At 37.0% G+C, this 18,603-nt stretch overlaps 1 protein-coding gene and 1 long non-coding RNA gene across 7 annotated transcripts in view; one reads left to right on the top strand and one right to left on the bottom strand.

The window, feature by feature from the left end:
* The window catches only part of TASOR (transcription activation suppressor), a 55,284-nt gene that overhangs the window by 27,695 nt on the left and 8,986 nt on the right, over positions 1 to 18,603 (top strand). For 3 of the 6 annotated variants that reach the window (XM_081819249.1, XM_081819228.1, XM_081819257.1), the window contains exons 12-18: positions 4,373 to 4,445; positions 4,531 to 4,602; positions 5,540 to 6,241; positions 9,946 to 10,352; positions 11,708 to 11,849; positions 13,105 to 13,164; positions 16,426 to 17,360. In XM_081819249.1, the coding sequence (XP_081675375.1) occupies positions 4,373 to 4,445; positions 4,531 to 4,602; positions 5,540 to 6,241; positions 9,946 to 10,352; positions 11,708 to 11,849; positions 13,105 to 13,164; positions 16,426 to 17,360 (2,391 nt within the window). The remainder of the gene's footprint in view (positions 1 to 4,372; positions 4,446 to 4,530; positions 4,603 to 5,539; positions 6,242 to 9,945; positions 10,353 to 11,707; positions 11,850 to 13,104; positions 13,165 to 16,425; positions 17,361 to 18,603) is intronic. The other 3 variants (XM_081819238.1, XM_081819263.1, XM_081819271.1) reach the window with 2 other exon arrangements.
* LOC145721492 (uncharacterized) lies at positions 2,575 to 3,925 on the bottom strand. The gene is made up of 2 exons (XR_014145193.1): positions 3,685 to 3,925; positions 2,575 to 3,651 (listed from the first exon to the last, which is right to left on the bottom strand). It is a non-coding gene; the product is annotated as an uncharacterized LOC145721492 (long non-coding RNA).

Raw genomic sequence — 18,603 nt, 5'->3', positions numbered from 1 at the left:
TATCCATTCATCTGTCGATGGACATCTTGGCTCTTTCCACGGTTTGGCTATTGTGGACATTGCTGCTATAAACATCGGGGTGCACGTATCCCTTTGGATCCCTACATTTGTATCTTTGGGGTAAATACCCAGTAGTGCAATTAGCATAATACTTTTAAGGTTCATCCCATGTTGTAGCATGTATCAGTACTTCATTCCTTTTCATGGCTGAACAGTATTTCCTTGTGTGGATGATACCACATTTTGTCCATCAGTTGTTTCCATTCTTTGGCTGTTATAAATAAACTGCTATGAACATTTGTGTACCAGTTTTTGTGTGAACATGTCTTCAGTTCTACCAGTTATTTCTTTAAGCCGCTCATAACCTCGTTTTATATGTTAAATCTATAATTCTAATTTGAAGTCCTTGGGTATTGGAATCTGTTGTTTCTACTAAATCTCACTTTGGGTAGTTTATTTCCTTCTAGGTTGTGAGCTTGCTGTTTTATATTTGTAAAACATTTTTATTTTTTTTAAGACTTTATTATTCTTTTAGTTTTTATGTAAATTCAAGTTAGTTAACATATAGTGTAGTATTAGTTTCAGGGGAAAGATTTTATTTGTATTTATTTTAGAGAGAGAATGTGAGCAGGGTGGAGGGGCAGAGGGAGAGGAGAGAGAATCTCAAGCAGACTCTCTGCTGAGCATGGAGCCTGACATGGGGCTGGATCCCAGAATCCTGAGATCATGACCTGAGCCAAAACCAAGAGCCAGACTCTTAACCAGCTGAGCCACCCAGGTGCCCTGGAAAGATTTTATTTTTAAGTAATCTCCACATCCAACATGGGGCTTGAACTCACAACCCCAAGATCAAGAGTCACATGCTCTACCAACTGAGCCAGCCAGGTCCCCCAACATTTTTGTTTTTGTACCATGTTACCTGTAATGTTTATCTGAGAAGTCAAAGTAGTAGAATCAAGTAATAAAAATTGGCAGACTGGGTTAATACTGTTTTCTGAGGGGAAGAAAACAGTAAGGTGTAATAGAGGCAGCAGAAGCGTGGAGTTCATAGGTCTTTCTTTCTCCTACAGCATTTAAAGTGTTTCTGGGAGCTAAAGGCAAAGATACTACTGTTAGGGCCTCTGTCTGCCAGAGTGTTGTTTCTGTGTGTGGATTCCCTGTGGGCCATGGGTCTCTGGGGATGTTGAGGCTCCTTAGAAGACAAGGGTCTTTATGGCACTGAGCCAAAGGAATTTTTATAAACCTGGTATTGGAGTGGGTGAAACATTAAAATAATCTGTTTTTCCTTAATGACCACAAAACATGAAAATCTTACTCATGCTTCCCAGCTTCGTGTTCTCACAAACCAAGAGTTGGGTAAAATGTTAAAAGGGATATGATATGTAAAATGTTTTGGGGGTATGCAGGTGGCTCAGCAGGTTAAGCGTCTGACTCTTGATCAGGTCATGATCCCAGGGTTGTGAAATTGAGCCCCGTGTCAGGCTGTGTGCTCAACAGGGAGTCTGCTTGAGATTCTTTCTCTCCTCTGCCCCCACTCCCCCCGCCCCCCTGTGCATGCTCTCTCTCAAAATAAATAAAATAAATTTAAGTTTGAAACAAGAATTTTGCATGTACATTGTCCATCTTCTGGCTGTTCAGTGTTTTTATTAAATGTAAGTTGATAGCAGTCACTTTTTGTCCATTAAAGTACGGGTTCTTACACAGACTTTGTTTACTGGAATTGTTTAATAGGAATTTAGGTAGCACATATTTCCTTGCAGAGCCCAGATAACCTTTTGTGTTCAACTGTCATCCTTAGATCTTCCTTTACTTCCCCTTTCTTTAATCTAAAACATACTGCGAACGATTGCAGTAGCTCATGAACTTTCTTTGCATTACATTGTTTTCTTTCCCTCTCCTGCACAGTGCTGTTGAGGTTTCCTTTGTTGTTTTTTGAACTCCAGTTCAAAAGGGCATATACTTTTTTTTTTTTTTAATTTTTTAAATTAACATATAATGTACTATTTGTTTCAGGTCTGTGATTCATCAGTCTTACACAATTCACAGCGCTCACCATAGTACCTACCCTCCCTGGTGTCCATCTCCCAGCTACCCCATCCCTCCCACCCCCCTCCACTCCGCAACCCTCAGTTTGTTTCCTGAGATTAGGAGTCTCTTATGGTTTGTCTCCTTCTCTGGTTTCATCTTGTTTCATTTTTCCCTCCCTTCCCCTATGATTCTCTGTCTTGTTTCTCAAATTCCTCATATCAGTGAGATCATATGATACTTACCTTTCTCTGATTGACTTATTTTGCTTAGCATAATACCCTCTAGTTCCATCCACGTTGTTGCAAATGGCAAGATTTCTTTTCTTTTTTTTTTTTGATGGATGCATAATATTCCATTGTATATATGTATACCACATCTTCTTTATCCATTCATCTGTTGATGGACATCTAGCCACTTTCCATAGTTCGGCTATTGTGGACATTGCTACTATGAACACTGGAGTGCACCTGCCCCTTCGGATCACTACATTTGTATCTTTGGGGTAAATACCCAGTAGTGCAATTGCTGAGTCATAGGGTAGCTGTATTTTCAACTTTTTGAGGAACCTCCATACTGTTTTTCCAGAGTGGCTACACCAGCTTGCATTCCCACCAACAGTGTAGGAGGGTTCCGCTTTCTCCGCATCCTCGCCAACGTCTGTCGTTTCCCGACTTGTTAATTTTAGCCATTCTGACTGGTGTGGGGTGGTGTATCTCATTGAGGTTTTGATTTGGATTTCCCTGATGCTGAGTGATGTTGAGCACTTTTTCAGTGTCTGTTGGCCATTTGGATGTCTTGTTTGCAGAAATGTCTGTTCATGTCTTCTGCCCATTGCTTGATTGGATTCTTTGTTCTTTGGGTGTTGAGTTTGATAAGTTCTTTATAGATTTTGGATACTAGCCCTTTGTCTGATATGTCATTTGCAAAAATCTTCTCCCATTATGTCTGTTGTCTTCTGGTTTTGTTGACTGTTTCCTTTGCTGTGCAAAAGCTTTTTATCTTGATGAAGTCCCAGTTCATTTTTGCCCTTGCTTCCCTTTGCCTTTGGCGATGTTTCTAGGAAGAAGTTGCTGCGGCTGAGGTAAAGAGGTTGCTGCCTGTGTTCTCAAGGATTTTGATGGATTTCTGTCTCATATTTAGGTCTTTCATCCATTTTGAGTCTCTTTTTTTGTGTGGTGTAAGGAAATGATCCAGTTTCATTCTTCTGCATGTAGCTGTCCAATTTTCCCAACACCATTTGTTGAAGAGACTTTCTTTTTTCCATTGGACATTCTTTCCTGCTTTGTCGAAGATTAGTTGACCATAGAGTTGAGGGTCCATTTCTGGGCTCTCTATTCTGTTCCATTGATCTGTGTGTCTGTTTTTGTCAAGGGCATGTACCCTTAAGGGCATTCCTGGCTAACCTGGCATTCTTGTCTTTTTACAATCGAGCCCGCAATCTTTCCTTCTAGACTTGTATGTTTGTCCTAGTCTGTCATCACCCTTTTGCTAGTCATAAATACTCTAATGCCTGCAAACCATTCATCAGTTACAATTCTGCCTTTGCTCATGATGTTGACTCTATTGAAATGTCCTTCCCATAATCTTAGGCTCTTGGCAGTGTTCCCATCCTTCAAAATCCACCTGTTGGCAGTGTTTCCATCCTTCAAAATCCACCTGAAGTACACTCTCAGTATCTTTTCCAACTATAAACTATATTTTTTCTCTTCCTGTTGTTTTGTGTATCTTTTTGAGAACTTTTCTGTCTTGAATAATTATTGATATTTCTTGTGTTACTCTCCACCCAGTTATAAATTTCTCATGATCAAGGCTCTTGTGTTGCTTGTCTTTGAAGTTATTTCTGGCAAGGCAAATTGCCTTATGTTGAAAGGTGTTCATTAACTATGTGAAGAACTAGATTATAGCAACACATTTCATTTGAGATTAGCTTGAACTCATGAAAGGTAATGTTTGTGCTATACTTGTTTTATACCCCCAACATCTAGCACACTGCCTTGGCAATTAATAACATGTCTTTTGTATTGTTGAGGAAGATATTTGAAGTCTTTAATGTGGTCCTTGTATTTTAGTGTCAAGGAAAAATCAAGTTGGTTTCACAGTTAATTAGGGAAATTTATTCAGTAATATTTTCTTGTTTTTACTTGTATGAAAACTAGGGAATTTTTGTTTGATTGGAATTCTGTTAATCAGAATTGGTAGAGTTTTTAATTTGGTTAACTATTTTTCCTAAAGAAAGACTATCAATAACTTGTTTTCTTTACAGTTATTAGAAACTGCTATGTGCCTGCCTTATGATGAGTAATAATGAAGCAGATTCAAATTCTTCCCTCTTCCAAAAATGCAGGTTCTTGTTAAACCTTTGGGAGACCGTGGATACCTTTTTCTTCTCTCTCCTTGTCAAATGGTTTCTCCATATGGTAGGTGATCTCTTTAATTTTTACAATTCTTTTTAATTTTTTTGTTAGAACATATTGCTAATCAGTTTGGCTTCTGTTTTTTTAGAACATCAGACTGCCAAGTCTCGAGTGCTACATGCTTTATTTCTATTTCAAGAACCTAGAGGCATAGTTACTTGTAAGTTCTTTGAATATCTAAATCAAGTCACTGATACTTACATTTCATTGAAATTTTTCAGATAACTCAGTAAACATTTTGTTTCTTATATTTTGGGAAATACTGGGGGTATTAAGAGGTATTAGCAAATAAAACAAATTATATATGACCTGATTATTTTTTAGTGGAAAATTTTTGGGTGTTACCATTGTTTTCACTAAATAAACATTGATTGTAATTATTAAAATACCGTAGTGGCTTCGTTTTCTAGGGTTTTATATTATTAGAATTTTTTAGCTGAGTTCATTTTTGCATTCAAATTTTAGCAACAATAAAAGGATCATGTGCTAGGTTAAATTTAGGCCATTTAAAATTAATAAAAAATTTTTCACACTGGTGTTAGAGAAAATTTGCTGTTCACTGTTCCTAAGAACATACTTCAATGCTATATTAAGGTAAAATTCACACTGATGGGTTTCATTGTTAGATTAAGAATGACATTTTCAATTGTAGCCACTTGGTGTTTAGATATCTGCTGTGGGGATAGAACATTAATGTAAAGTTAAACTTATTACAGTATAGCAGGAAGGAGTGACATTGCTATCAGTTGCAGGATTCTCTTGCTAGGAGTCTCAGATCTTGCCTTGCTTCTTTATTTCTCCTTACATTTTGCTTGCCACCAGTTCAGTCCCTAGGGACAATAAGAAATGAAGATCTTCAATGAGTGGGTGTTTTACCCTTTAAAAATATCTCCTACAATTTTGTTTTAGTTTCTTATTGGCCTGTTTTTAGAAGCAGTATTCTTCATTTATTTCTATATTGCATATATGTATTAGGGTACATACTCTTGGTTTGGTTTACCATTAATGTATGAATGTTGTTGCATTTCTTTGACAAAATGTAGATCTGTGTTTGATTCTTGATTGCTAACATGGTTTGCTTTTTTGTTTGTTTACAGCACAAAAAGGTTCAACTAATGCAACACCACAGAAGAGACATGAGAGCATGACAGATGTATTAAAAATAACTCAGTTTTTACAGTTTGCTTTGATTCAGTGTCGAAAGGAATTCAAAAATATAAATACTATAAATTTTCATTCTGTTGTTGAAAAGTATGTAAATGAATTTTTTAAGCGAGGTTTTGGTTCAGGTAAACGAGAGTTTATCATGTTTCCATACGATTCACGATTAGATGATAAAAAATTCTTATACTCAGCTCCAAAAAATAAATCCCATATTGATAATTGTTTGCATGCCTATATTTTTCGGCCTGAAATGTATCAGTTACCAATTTGTAAATTAAAAGAGCTTTTTGAAGAAAATAGGAAACTTCAACAGTTCAGTCCACTCTCAGATTATGAAGGCCAAGAAGAAGAAATGAATGGTACAAAAATGAAATTTGGAAAACGAAATAACTCAAGGGGTGAAACTATTATACCTAGAAAGCAGAAGTCCTCTCACTCTTTGGATTATGATAAGGATAGAGTCAAAGAATTGATTAATTTAATTCAGTGTAGGAAAAAAAATGTGGGTGGGGACTCAGACACGGAAGATATGAGAAGCAAAACTGTCTTGAAGAGGAAGCTTGAGGATCTACCTGAAAATATGAGAAAGCTCGCCAAAACCAGTAATTTATCTGAAAATTGCCATCTGTATGAAGGTAAAAATATCAGGTTGCTTTTACACAGTATAAAAATAACAACCAGAAATATAGTAAAGTAGTTCTGTCCTTTCCCCTAGTACAGGGGTCTGCAAGTTACAGCCTCAGAACCAATCCAGCCTGTCCCCTGTTTTTGTAAAGAAAGTACATCAGATTTCTGAATTGTGTAGCTTAGGCAAATATGAGGAAAATAAAGTATGCTTGGCTGTTATCCTATTAATTGGAGTTCTTGTCCTTTTAGTACAAGTACATTGAATATTGGGTTCTTTTAGCATATTGCTTAGTGTAAGGAACCTTCTGAGCTTTAAAATTCGATTTCTTAGATGCATACACATTTTTTTCTACCCCAGGAGTCAGTCCAGTAATATGTTTGGCTTTTTCTTTTTTCTATTTTTCTTTGTTTTAGTTGACAGTTAAAGACAGAAATGGGAGACCCTTCTTTTAAGTGTGTGTTTCAATATTGCAAGTATTCTAAACATTTTTTCATCTAGATTTTTAATATCTTCCCACTGCTAAAATAAGCATGAAATGTCTTCTTTGAGTTCATGGACCTTTGAATTTTGTGCTGCTGCTGTTCTTGTTTATGGCAGATATCAGTATGCCATTCCTGTTTCTTACTAAGCTGTTTTACTTGTATATGTTCAAATTCAGTGTGTCTCAGAACTGACTAGGTTAAATCAGTGTTTTTTTACTGTTCTCTTAGCAATCAGTGCTCGTATCCTCAGTTACTTTTCACTTAATCTGCTCTCCTTTACTTCTTCTCTTTCTGCACATATGGCAGCCACTGGCCACGTGTTGTTATTTAAGTTTAAATTAAAATGAAATAATTCATTTCATGTATTATACTTGGAACACTTCATAAGCCATATCACTGTATTGAAATAGCGCAGATAGAGAACATTTCCATCATTGCAGAAAGTTCTGTTTGACAAGGCTGTTGTCTTCAGTAACTTTCAAGTGTTTTTTCTTTACTTGACCTGTGTTCTCTTTTTCTTTCCAACATTTTCATCTTGTTCTTAACCTCTTGGGTGGCTTTCCTGGCATCCGTCAACCATTTCAGTCTCATATTCTTCCAGTCTCAGCTTTGTATTCGTCTTTTCAAAAGTTTTTTATAGGCTGGCCATGTCCCACCTGGGTAACCATGTTTCCCATTCTTTTTTCACATATTCCTTGATTAGGGTTCATCTCTCCTCAGAATATGTCATAGTCAGCCCTTTACACTCCTCTTTCTTCCTGAAGCATCTTTCATTTCTCTCAAGCTGCATATCTTTGCAGTTCATATCCCTCCCTAGATTTATGGCTATTCCACTTCTTGATGGTTTCTATTTCCTTTAGCTTACGCCATGCTGAACCTATTGACATTTACTGATCTGCACTGTCTTACACTGTTGACCTGGTATCTTGAGAATTAAGTGCTTACCATGTGCCAGGTACTTTACATATATGGACTCATTTAGTTCTTGAGTAGTAGACATGATTATCCTTAATTTACAGATGAGAAAATCTCTAGAAGCTAAAGTTATGTAGTTCATTAATCCATAACTTAGTTGTGACTGACAAAAAATTTTTCCTAAACTTGGCTGTATTTACTAGCACTGGCACATAATGGTTAAGATATTTAAATTTCAGCACTGTTTTAGCTGATAATTGACTAATTTTGTATATGTGAAAAAATAGTTGTGGGTGACAGTCAGGCTTTATCAATAATTAAAATGGAGGGAAAGCCATGCCAATAGACCAAAGTAGAAGTAGGGCAGGGGAGAAGGGGGAGATAGGTTAAACTAGAACTAGTGACAGTCAGATTTGCATTTCTAGGTGTTCCTCATTTGTGTTTCTTTTTAGTTATTTTGTACACTTTATTTTTGATTTCTGAAAATAGAGATTTAAAGGTTGGATTCTAACTTTTAGAATACCCTCATCTTGGGCGCCTGGGTGGCTCAGTTGGTTAAGCGACTGCCTTTGGCTCAGGTCATGATCCTGGAGTCCCGGGATCGAGTCCCACATCAGGCTCCCTGCTCAGCAGAGAGTCTGCTTCTCCCTCTGACCCTCCCCCCTCTCATGTGCTTTCTCTCATTCTCTCTCTCTCAAATAAATAAATAAAATTTAAAAAAAAAAAAAATACCCTCATCTTGATTTGGTGGTGAACCCACTCATTTTATAAGTGGTAACCTCCTATCTTCCCTACCCCATTTTACATTAACCTTTTTGAGGTATGATTTACATAAAATATGCCCATTTTGAGGGTACAGCTTAAAGATGAATTTTGATAGTTATGTTACCACCACTCCAATTTATAGAACATTTTCATTACCCCCAGATGTTACCTTACACTCCTTTGTAATCTCACCCCACCCCACCACTAATGTGCTTTCTGTCTTTATGTATTAGTTTTTCCACTTCTATGATTTTATAATTCATATAGGTAGAATCATACAGGATGTACTTTGTTGTTTCTAAATTTTTTTTTCCCCCCGGTGGTACATTATACCCTGCTTAAATTGGAAATCCTGGCATCTATCCAGGCTTTATCCTCCTTCAGCATTAAAAAGCACATGACTTTCTGAATGTCTGTTCCCTTTGCAGGTTTTTAATAATGGTATAATGCATATTACCCAGATTTATACCTGCTTGTAACCATGTCTTAACATGTTTTCTTTCATAGTACTTTTTGGTCTTAGTGCAAGTTTGGTATGGCTTGCTTCAGGATGATTTTGTATCTCTAGTATCTTAGTTTTGTTATGAAATTAGTCATTCAAGATAAGGTTTTAGATTATAAGAATGTCGATATCTTTTTTTTTTTAAAGATTTTATTTATTTATTTGAGAGAGAGAGAGAATGAGAGGCAGAGAGCATGAGAGGGAGGAGGGTCAGAGGGAGAAGCAGACTCCCCGCTGAGCAGGGAGCCTGATGCGGGACTCGATCCCGGGACTCCAGGATCATGACCTGAGCCGAAGGCAGTCGTGCAACCAACTGAGCCACCCAGGCGCCCCAAGAATGTCGATATCTTAAAGACAAAATCTAATAGGTGTAGAGGAGATAGAAATCAAATTAAGCCATGGTTTGTTTTTTTAGTAGATTTAAATGTAATCTGCATATCCTCTAACATTTTGCAAAATAGCAAGTACAGATATTTTATCTGTTTTCAAGTCAGATAAAACGGATTAAACTGATTGGGATTTTGGTAGTAGAGTTTAAGATAACTACAGTACAGGTATTAATATATTAATATATATTATCCATACTACCAACATGATGTCTGAGCTCATTTCTCCATTAATACAATTTTCAAATTATGATGAAAATAAACTTTCATTTATGGGAATTTTTAGCTATGTGCAAAGTTTTATTTATTTTTTTCTTACTATTTTTTAAAGATTTTATTTATTTATTTGAAAGAGAAAGCATATAAGCAGAGGGAGCACCAAAGGGAGAGGGAAAAGCAAGCTCCCCTCTGAGCAAGGAGCCTGATGTGGGGCTCAATCCCAAGACCCTGGGTGCCCGCTGTGTGCAAAATTTTAGAACTAGTTATATTTGTAAAGAAAGGGATGGATGTACTTGTGCAGTCTAAACCAGTGGTCTGATTGGATTCCTGCCCATAAATATCTTACGATAATTAATTTTTAGATATATTTGATTTTTAAGTTTTTATGCAAACATTCCAAACTTGACTTTAAGAGATGGGTTTTCTTTCTCTTTCCCTTCAGAGTCTCCGCAGCCTATTGGCTCTCTTGGGCACGATGTTGATTTGAGACAGCAGCAGCAGGATACCTCTAACTCCGGTGTTGCTGATATCCATCGGCTGTTTAATTGGCTATCAGAAACACTGGCAAATGCACGTCATTCTGATGCATCCTTGACAGACACAGTCAACAAAGCCTTAGGATTGAACACTGATGATGCCTATGAAGAGCTGAGGCAAAAGCATGAGTATGAGTTGAACTCTCCCCCAGATAAGAAAGAATATGAGCAGCCTACTTGTGCAAAAATGGAAAATGTGCATTTTAAGGGCACTCAGAGCCCATTGCTAGAAGTTGATACATCATTGTTAAAGTATCCTATTGCTGTTTCTACCAGTGAAGCAGGCACTGACCATAAACTACATTTGAAAGAAGTAAGCATATGTCTTTTGATTATCTTTGTTGGTTTGTGAATGTCTGAAAGAGGATGTAGGTGTGTTTCAGTGGGATTTTTTCCATTTCAAAAAGAAATAAAATGCACATTGCAATGAAAGTATCTGTCCAGCGGAGTATTTCTAAGTTATTCCTTGTTACAAAGGGATAAATGCAGAAGTAGCTGTTTTCCTTCCTGCTTATAGGATTATGTATATCGGCTTATATATAGCTAATAAAATTGAATCCTCAAAAGATTGGCTTTCTGCTGGCCAAAAGTGATAGAAACAAGATTAGGTACTTAGTATTTTTCATGCAAGTAAGAATGGAAAGTGAGTGTCCTTTAAGGATTATCTCTGAAATGTCTCTCAGCATTGCTTGACAGGACATCCAGTTTGTTTATGAAGCAACCTTAGAGAGTACTGATCTCTAGCTGAGAAGTAACCTTGTCTCCCCCAAAAAGTGGCTGCATCTCTGGGGAATAACAATAACAGGATGGCCCCATTTTCCTAAGGGTTTATTTCTAATTCACTTTTCCCTCCGATTTCTCTTCCCTGCCTTTGAATAAAAGTCATATGCATGTCCCCAGGCTTTCTCCATTATTTTAGGAGGATGATGGTAGGAGACCCACTTGGGGAAGTATGTAACTTATGTAACTAACTTATATTATTAACATTTCCTGACATATTTAATACTCTAAATTGAGTCGATGGGAGCATGGGCCAAACTCTGTGCACTGCCTTTTTTAATTTTATTTTTTATTTTTTGGAGAGAAAGCTAGAGTGCGTGCGTGTGGGAGAGGGAGAGGGAGAATTTTAGGCAGCCCAACATGGGGCTCAATCTCGCAACCCTGAGATCATGATCTGAGCCAAAATCAAGAGCCGGATTCTTAAGTGACTGAGCCACCTGGGTGTCCCCACCCACTGCCTATTTTTGTAATTAAGGTTTTAGTGGAACACAGAGGAACACAGCCATTTGTTTAGGTATTTCCTCTGGCAGCTTTTGCACTACAGTGGCAGACCTGAGTATCTGGCCCACAAAGCCTAAAATATTTGGTGCTTTACTGAAAAAGCTTACCAACCTGTGCTCTAAATCAACATCAAATTATGTTTTGAGGGGAAACATTGTGTTTTAATTAAAGACCAGAGTATTTTAACTTTGCCATGCTGATTTTACTCATTTGTAATGTTTAGATTGAAGCTTGTGGATTTGCTATCAAAAAAAGAAGTGGAACATGCGACTCTTGGTCTCAGGGTTGTGAGTTCAAGCCCCACATTGGGTGTGGAGCCTACTTGTTTATTCTGGACGTAAAAATTAATTGAAAAGAAAGCTATTGAATATGTACTCTAATTTTTAGGATCCAAATTTAATTAGCATGAATAATTTTGAAGATTGCAGTTTGTGTCCCACTGTTCCCATTGAACATGGATTCCGCAGACAATCTAAGTCAAATAATGTCGAAGAGACCGAAATACATTGGAAACTAATTCCAATTACAGGTAAGAACAAGTATACTGGGACTTTGGTTTGCTTGGTTTTACTTAGCAGTTTCCTGAAGGGTTTCATCTTTTCCAGATTCCATTCTTGGGTCACTGGGTGGTTCGTCTTTTTGGTTCATCTTTGTATCTTATTTTGAGCAATGTAATGTTCATCACTGATTGTTGCTAGTATTGGTCAGCATCAGCAAGTTATCTGCAAAACAGCCTATAAAAGCAGAGGGATTTAAAACATACTTTCCCAAAGGAGTTTAGCGTGCAGACTTCCAAATGAATGTTGTTGACAGAAATTGAGTTTCTAATAAGGTGAGGTAGTGACAGAGATGAAATGATGGTCTTTGGGACAACAGATTAAATGCTGTCGTCTCAAATTATTAGAGTAAACTTCACCATAAGAAGCTGTCATCCAAGAAGTGGTCATGTTGAGGTTCATCTATTGAAGAAAAAACTGATTTCTTAATAACTGGATTATCTTAGAGAAATTAGCTCATCACAGAGAGTGGCCTGAAATGATCAAATGCAGAAATCCCTAGAAAGCTTATTGGACCATGAGGCAAGACTAGGTTAATAAATGTTGAAAGATCATTTTGCAGTATTCTGATTTCTCTGTGCAAACACATACATATACACACACACATATAAACATGCTCTTAATATTTCAAGTTCTTACTCATCTTTGTTAGCTAAGCATTTTTGGAAATATTCCCAGGGCACATCTTTTCCATTCCTAGATCTTTAAAAAGAAAAAAAAACAACTTTTTGCTAAAAAGTTAGACTGGCTTGTGACCTAGAAGCTACTGAGACCTCCAAGGATTCTGAGAAGAATTTCTAAAACTTGATGAGTTTCCATGGGCTTCAGCACCATTCTCTACTTAGTACCTTACCAGAGAGGGCGAGAGGCCTAGAAAGTGATGGTGGAGAAGTAACTTGTACTTAAGAGCTGGAGATGTTGGCTTGAATGGGGAGAAACAGTAAGAAAGTAGTCAATACAAATGATTATCCTAACCATTCCTCATTTAGATAGCTTCATAGTTGATGTTCAGAGCCATTTGAAGGCACAGCATCTAGGTGTTGATATTCCATCATCATCTGAATGGAAAGGGAAGCAACTTCTATTTCTGAATGACCCTTCTGGATTATTTTAGGCAAAAGATGGAGTACTTGGATTTGTTAGCATTTGGGGTTGTCTGAAAGGTGCTTAATAGGTATCACCAGTATCTGAAGAGCGTCTACAAATCTAATGGATGTTTTCCCTCAGGAGGGAATGCAAGAAGCCCAGAAGACCAGCTGGGGAAACATGGTGAGAAACAAACACCAGGTGAGAAGGCTCCCTTTGCTTTTCCTCCCAATGTGCCTTCTTCAGAATTGCTACTTGCATTTCTGGTTCTCTATCAATAGGGCATCATTTTGAGTTCTGTTAATTACAGAAAATTTGGATAATATTTGCATTTAAAATCATTATTTGATTTGTATCAAATATTCTTGTACAAAGAATGTGTTTAAAGAAGTCACTGAATATTCATAGAGATTACGTTTTTTTCACTATAGTGATTCTATCTGATACGATGACTTGGGAAGATTGGAGTATTTTTCTTAATCCATTTCTGTAGAATATCCTGTGAGAAACACTCTTCAGGTTTCTATTAAGTTTAAAAAATACAAGGATTGAGGCCAGTTATCTTTCAGGTTCATTATCCCTAATCTTAAGTTTTTTGACCCAGTTCTTTTTCTGATTATTTAAATAAGGTAGTGTTGTAAATAAGAGATTAGGAAACTCTGGGATTCCAGAAACAGTTACAGAGGTTGCTGATTAGCTAATTGCTGTTGGTTCTTAGAAGACCTTTTCTTTTGTCTGAATTCAGTCCATTCAGCATCTCTGCAGATGGTCATAGGCATTGTTTTCTTGCTTAGAGTGTGGTGATGGGCCTTTCTTGTTTGTTTCCATTTCTTTATGTCTTATTCTTTCAGAAATCTTAAGTGGTAGTGGGTTTTTTTTTCTTAATTTGGAAGGAAAGCTAAGTGGCTTAATTTTAGTAGATCTTTATGGTTTTCCTCTCTGCGGAATTAAAAAAAGACTGAATGATTTTAAGAAAATCTTTTGTCTCCTCCTAGGAAAAATGACCAGAAAAACCAAAATAGGAACAAATATATGACATACAGGGAAGTGCATTAATCTTTAGTACACAGCTCAGTGGGTTTTTACATGTGTATAGACTTATGTTACCACTACCCAAATCAAGATGTAGGACATTTCCAACACCTCCAGGTTTTCTTTTGTATCCTTCCAGTCAGTACTCTCCCTGGCCCAACAGTAACCACTAATCTAAGTTCTTTTACCATAGATTAGTTTTACCTGTTCTTAAATTTAAGGTAAATGGAACCTACACGTCTTGCTTTGTTTTTGGCTCTTTCACTCAACATTATGTCTGGGATTCACCTATTTTATATCTGTCAGTAATTCTTTCTCATTAGAAGCAGCCAGGTATCAGGCACCTGGGTGGCTCAGTCGTTAATCGTCTGCCTTCGGCTCAGGTCATGATCCCAGGGTGCTGGGATCGAGCCCCGCATCGGGCTCCCTGCTCCATGGGAAGCCTGCTTCTCCCTCTCCCACTTCCCCTGCTTGTGTTCCTGCTCTCGCTATCTCTCTCTCTCTCTGTCAAATAAATAAATAAAATCTTAAAAAAAAAAAAAAAAACAGCAGCCAGGTATCTTGTTTATGCTTCAGCATGTGCCATTGGCATCTGCAGTCCTCTCTTATTTGTCATACCCTCTTTATATTTTGTGATTGAAAATGGAAATACGTGAATGATGCTGCCTTTAGAGAACTCACTATTCCCCTTTCAAAGTCAAAGTACTGCAGTGCTTGAATGACAATCAGTAGAAAACATGCATTATTGATATTGACGTGTTTCCTTTAAATCATTTACCGATGAAGACATTTTTTTAAATAAAGTTGTCAATTTTAGTGATTAGAATCTTATAGGGGAAATTTGTGACAGTAGAATTAGGTGATGGTAATTTGCATTTTTAAAAGGGATTTGTTTAGACTTTTTTAACATGGAAAATTCCCTACATGGATTTAAGCTTCATTCAGCTTTATCCATAGCCCTTCAGGTGTAAACTTATTGGTCTGAACTACAGCTATACATCTTGGGAGCAGGTATTTCATTTGAAATAATACATAATTGGAAGTTTAAAAATTATAGGTGGTATTTCCCAACCCGTTTGTTTTACAAGGTATAATTTAAAATGTTTTTATTTAAATAAATCAGACATTTGATATGGTACGTAAGAAGTACAAAAATATTTCAAAATCTAAAATACTTCAAAAAGTCTTGCAGCCCTATCTCAGACATTTAGTTTCATTGCATGGATCAGCCTCTGTTACAAATTTCTTATGTATCCTTCCAGACATTTTATGTGTGCACTAAACTCCATGTTGCAGATTTAAGAAGGATGTTCTGTATTCTGCAGTTATTTTATGGAACTTGAATTTCTGGTTTATCAGTTTCATACAGTTTTAATTCTTACCTTGGTACATTGGATATTTTGCTCCCCTACTCTTCTTCCACCTACAGACCTGTTGTGGTCTTCTTACTTGCCAGCAGGTGCCTTTGTAGTAGTTAATGGGTAGAGTGGTTCATGGTAACTACCAGGGTTGGTGGAGAAATGTCACAAGCTGACTGCTGCTGAGGCTGTTAAGAGCTTTAGAAAAGTGTGTGAGGAAAACCAAAACTGAATTTGTGTGGAGAGGGTATGTTGCTACACCTGACTGCAAACTTGAACAGGGAATTCACTATCTTTAAAGTACTATAGTTTTGAAAACTATACTTGTACCTGCAACTTCCTGATATAGAGGTACCATTTCATAGACTACAACAGCAATTTGTTAGGAAATATTGGCTAAGATCTAAGGAAAATTAATTAAAATAAAATTGTATAATAATCATCTAGGCAAAGAGCACGAATTTTTTTTCTTTTCCTAAAATAGTACTATAAATTGCCGTTAAACATATTTTCCCCTTGTCTTTTAAAAAGGGACTTAGGGTATCTGTTTTGAAATGTAGTTTTAAAAACATTGTGTTTAAATTTAGAATTTCTGGGAAAAAAGTACAATCTGTGGATTGAGCTTATTGTCAAAAGTCAGTTTGGTTCCATTAACATCAGGTAGCTGAATGACCTCTTCATCTCAAGAGTGTTACTGTTAATGCAGATATGAAATATGTTCTCTTCCATATTATTGAACCTTTTTTTCCCCCGGTAGATCTATCTGGGAAGCAGAAATAAGCAAACTTAATTTATATGGATGCCAAATTGGCACATGTTCGAACACTTCAAAAGGAATCAAAGAAAATAACATCCAAACTTGTTACTCTAGCTACTGAAATCCCAAGACCAGCCATAAGTAGGCTACATAGAAAATGGGGGTTCATACCATCATTTGAGATTTTTATTCTACTTTCCAGTGCGTAATTAGTTCTGAATATATACTTTGATCTGACATTCCTATTTACGAGTTTGTGTTTTCAGATGTTATTTTTTTGGATTGCTCTTATAATAATGAACTCTTCCTATATAGGTATGAAATCACCAGAAGAACAACTGGTGTGTCTGCCACCACAGGAGGCCTTTCCTAACGACCCCCGGGTAATAAGTAGACAGCGAGGTTCTGATTACCAGTTTCAATCCTCTCCATTTACAGACACACTGAAGGGCACCACTGAGGATGACGTGGTGACAGGTCAGGTGGTGACAGTGGAGGAGCAGTGTGTGCCAGCAGCAGAGCCGCCCACAATGAGTGAGACCACAGAGAGGACAGTGTTAGGAGAGTACAATCTCTTTTCTAGGAAGATAGAAGAGATTCTGAAGCAAAAGAATGTTTCATATGTCAGTAGAATTTCCACACCTGTTTTTTCAACACAAGAGAAGATGAAACGGCTTTCTGAGTTCATATATTCTAAGACTTCCAAAGCTGGTGTACAGGAGTTTGTAGATGGCTTGCATGAGAAACTAAATACTATTATTATCAAAGCATCGGCCAAGGGTGGGAATTTGCCACGAGTCAGTCCTAATGATTCTGGTAGTAAGATAGCATTGAATCCTCTGGGAAAGGCTGTCCTACCAGTTTCCTCAAGTGACTTCAACAGTAAACAGCTCCTTGAGCCACTTTGTAGTGATACTTTGAAAGACAGCAACTCCAGTGAGCAGCATTCCTCTTCAACTTTGGGTTTAACCGAAGTAGAAGTGAACCAGCCACACCATGCTACAGAGCTGATGGTGACTTCTGATCATACTGTACCTGGTGATACTGCCCGGGAACCGGTAGAAAAAGAAACAACAAAATCGCCCAGTGATGTAAACATTTCTGCCCAACCAGCTCTTTCAAATTTTATAAGCCAGTTAGAACCTGAAGTATTTAACAGTTTGGTTAAAATCATGAAAGATGTCCAGAAAAATACTGTGAAATTTTATATTCATGAAGAAGAAGAGAGTGTGCTCTGTAAAGAAATAAAGGTAACTAAATGAGAAGGTATTAATAATAGTAATGCTATATGAACTTGTCTTGTTGGGTCTGATCTCTATTAAATGGAGGGTTTTTTTGTTTTTAAATGTTGACCATATGTTTTCATAATTTGATACGGAGTGGAATAAGACTAGTAAGTTCAATTAAATGTAGAACCTCTGATCTAAGTATCTTAGAATTTAGAATCTTGTTTTATCAGTGATTTTAAAGACCATTTGTATGTACACTGCAAATACCTTTAAACTGTTGATTTCAAAGATTTTAAATGTTTCTTACTTGGGTTTTTAATGGGAAAGATACAGAGGTAGAAGAAGCTGTCAGTGTTTACTTCTTACGGGGTTTTTTATCAGTCAAATAAAAAAAAACTGTCCAGGGATGACCTAATGATATATATAATCTTTTGGCATTTCTTGATACCCTGGTCATGTCAGGGTTCCCTACAGCCTTTTTGATCAAAAAACATGATGCTGAAAGACTCCCCAATCATGAAAGATTCCTCACTGCAAGGTATATTTTTTTTCTACTGAAGCTACAGAGTAAGACTAGTGTTTCAAGTATTTGATTTTTAAAAATACATGCATGTATGTGTGTGTGTGTAGATACAGACATAGATCTATAAAATTTGTAACAATAGGTAAATTATGACATACAAGAACAGTTGTATCAGTGTTTTAATAACAACAATTAGTATTTACTAAACTCTAGGATTTTAATTCCTTCAGGGAATGGCATAGGTTTTAAAATAAATGCCTGCTCCCATTATGGAATTAACTTACCATGACGGATTTCTGCTTGTTTTGTTAGAGGAAGCAGAAGGTACTATAAATAAGTGCCTTGTAGGCAAGAGTGGCCCAGAAACTCTGCTGCTGAGATGTTCTGAGCTTTTGTCAGTTTGGGAATCTCTCTGATGCCAGCATGTTTCATGTAGCATGCCCATGAGAACATGAAGAACATGGAAATGGAGGAGGAAGAGTGCTCAGTGTGCCTTTTCTACTACTAAATCCCTGTGATTTCTTGGGAAGATGAAACCAGACTTAGTAGGAGTTTCTTGGTTGCATTTTTGCCCTGTATCATTGAATGTAGAGCTTCTTAACTTTTTCCACTCCCAGCAACAGGTTCAAGCACAGTACTTGTGGGGGCAATAGCTGCCTGTCTCGATGAGAGAATAGAGTGGATAGAGTTCCACAGTGTGCTCAGCATTTATCGCACCTTCCCCACCACATTTTGTAAACT

Source organism: Leptonychotes weddellii, chromosome 1 (assembly GCF_054177405.1).
Source record: "Leptonychotes weddellii isolate Sample4059 chromosome 1, ASM5417740v2, whole genome shotgun sequence".
Lineage (NCBI taxonomy): Eukaryota > Metazoa > Chordata > Mammalia > Carnivora > Phocidae > Leptonychotes > Leptonychotes weddellii.
Note: the sequence above shows the minus strand (reverse complement) of the source record. Positions and strands in the feature narration are given on the sequence as shown.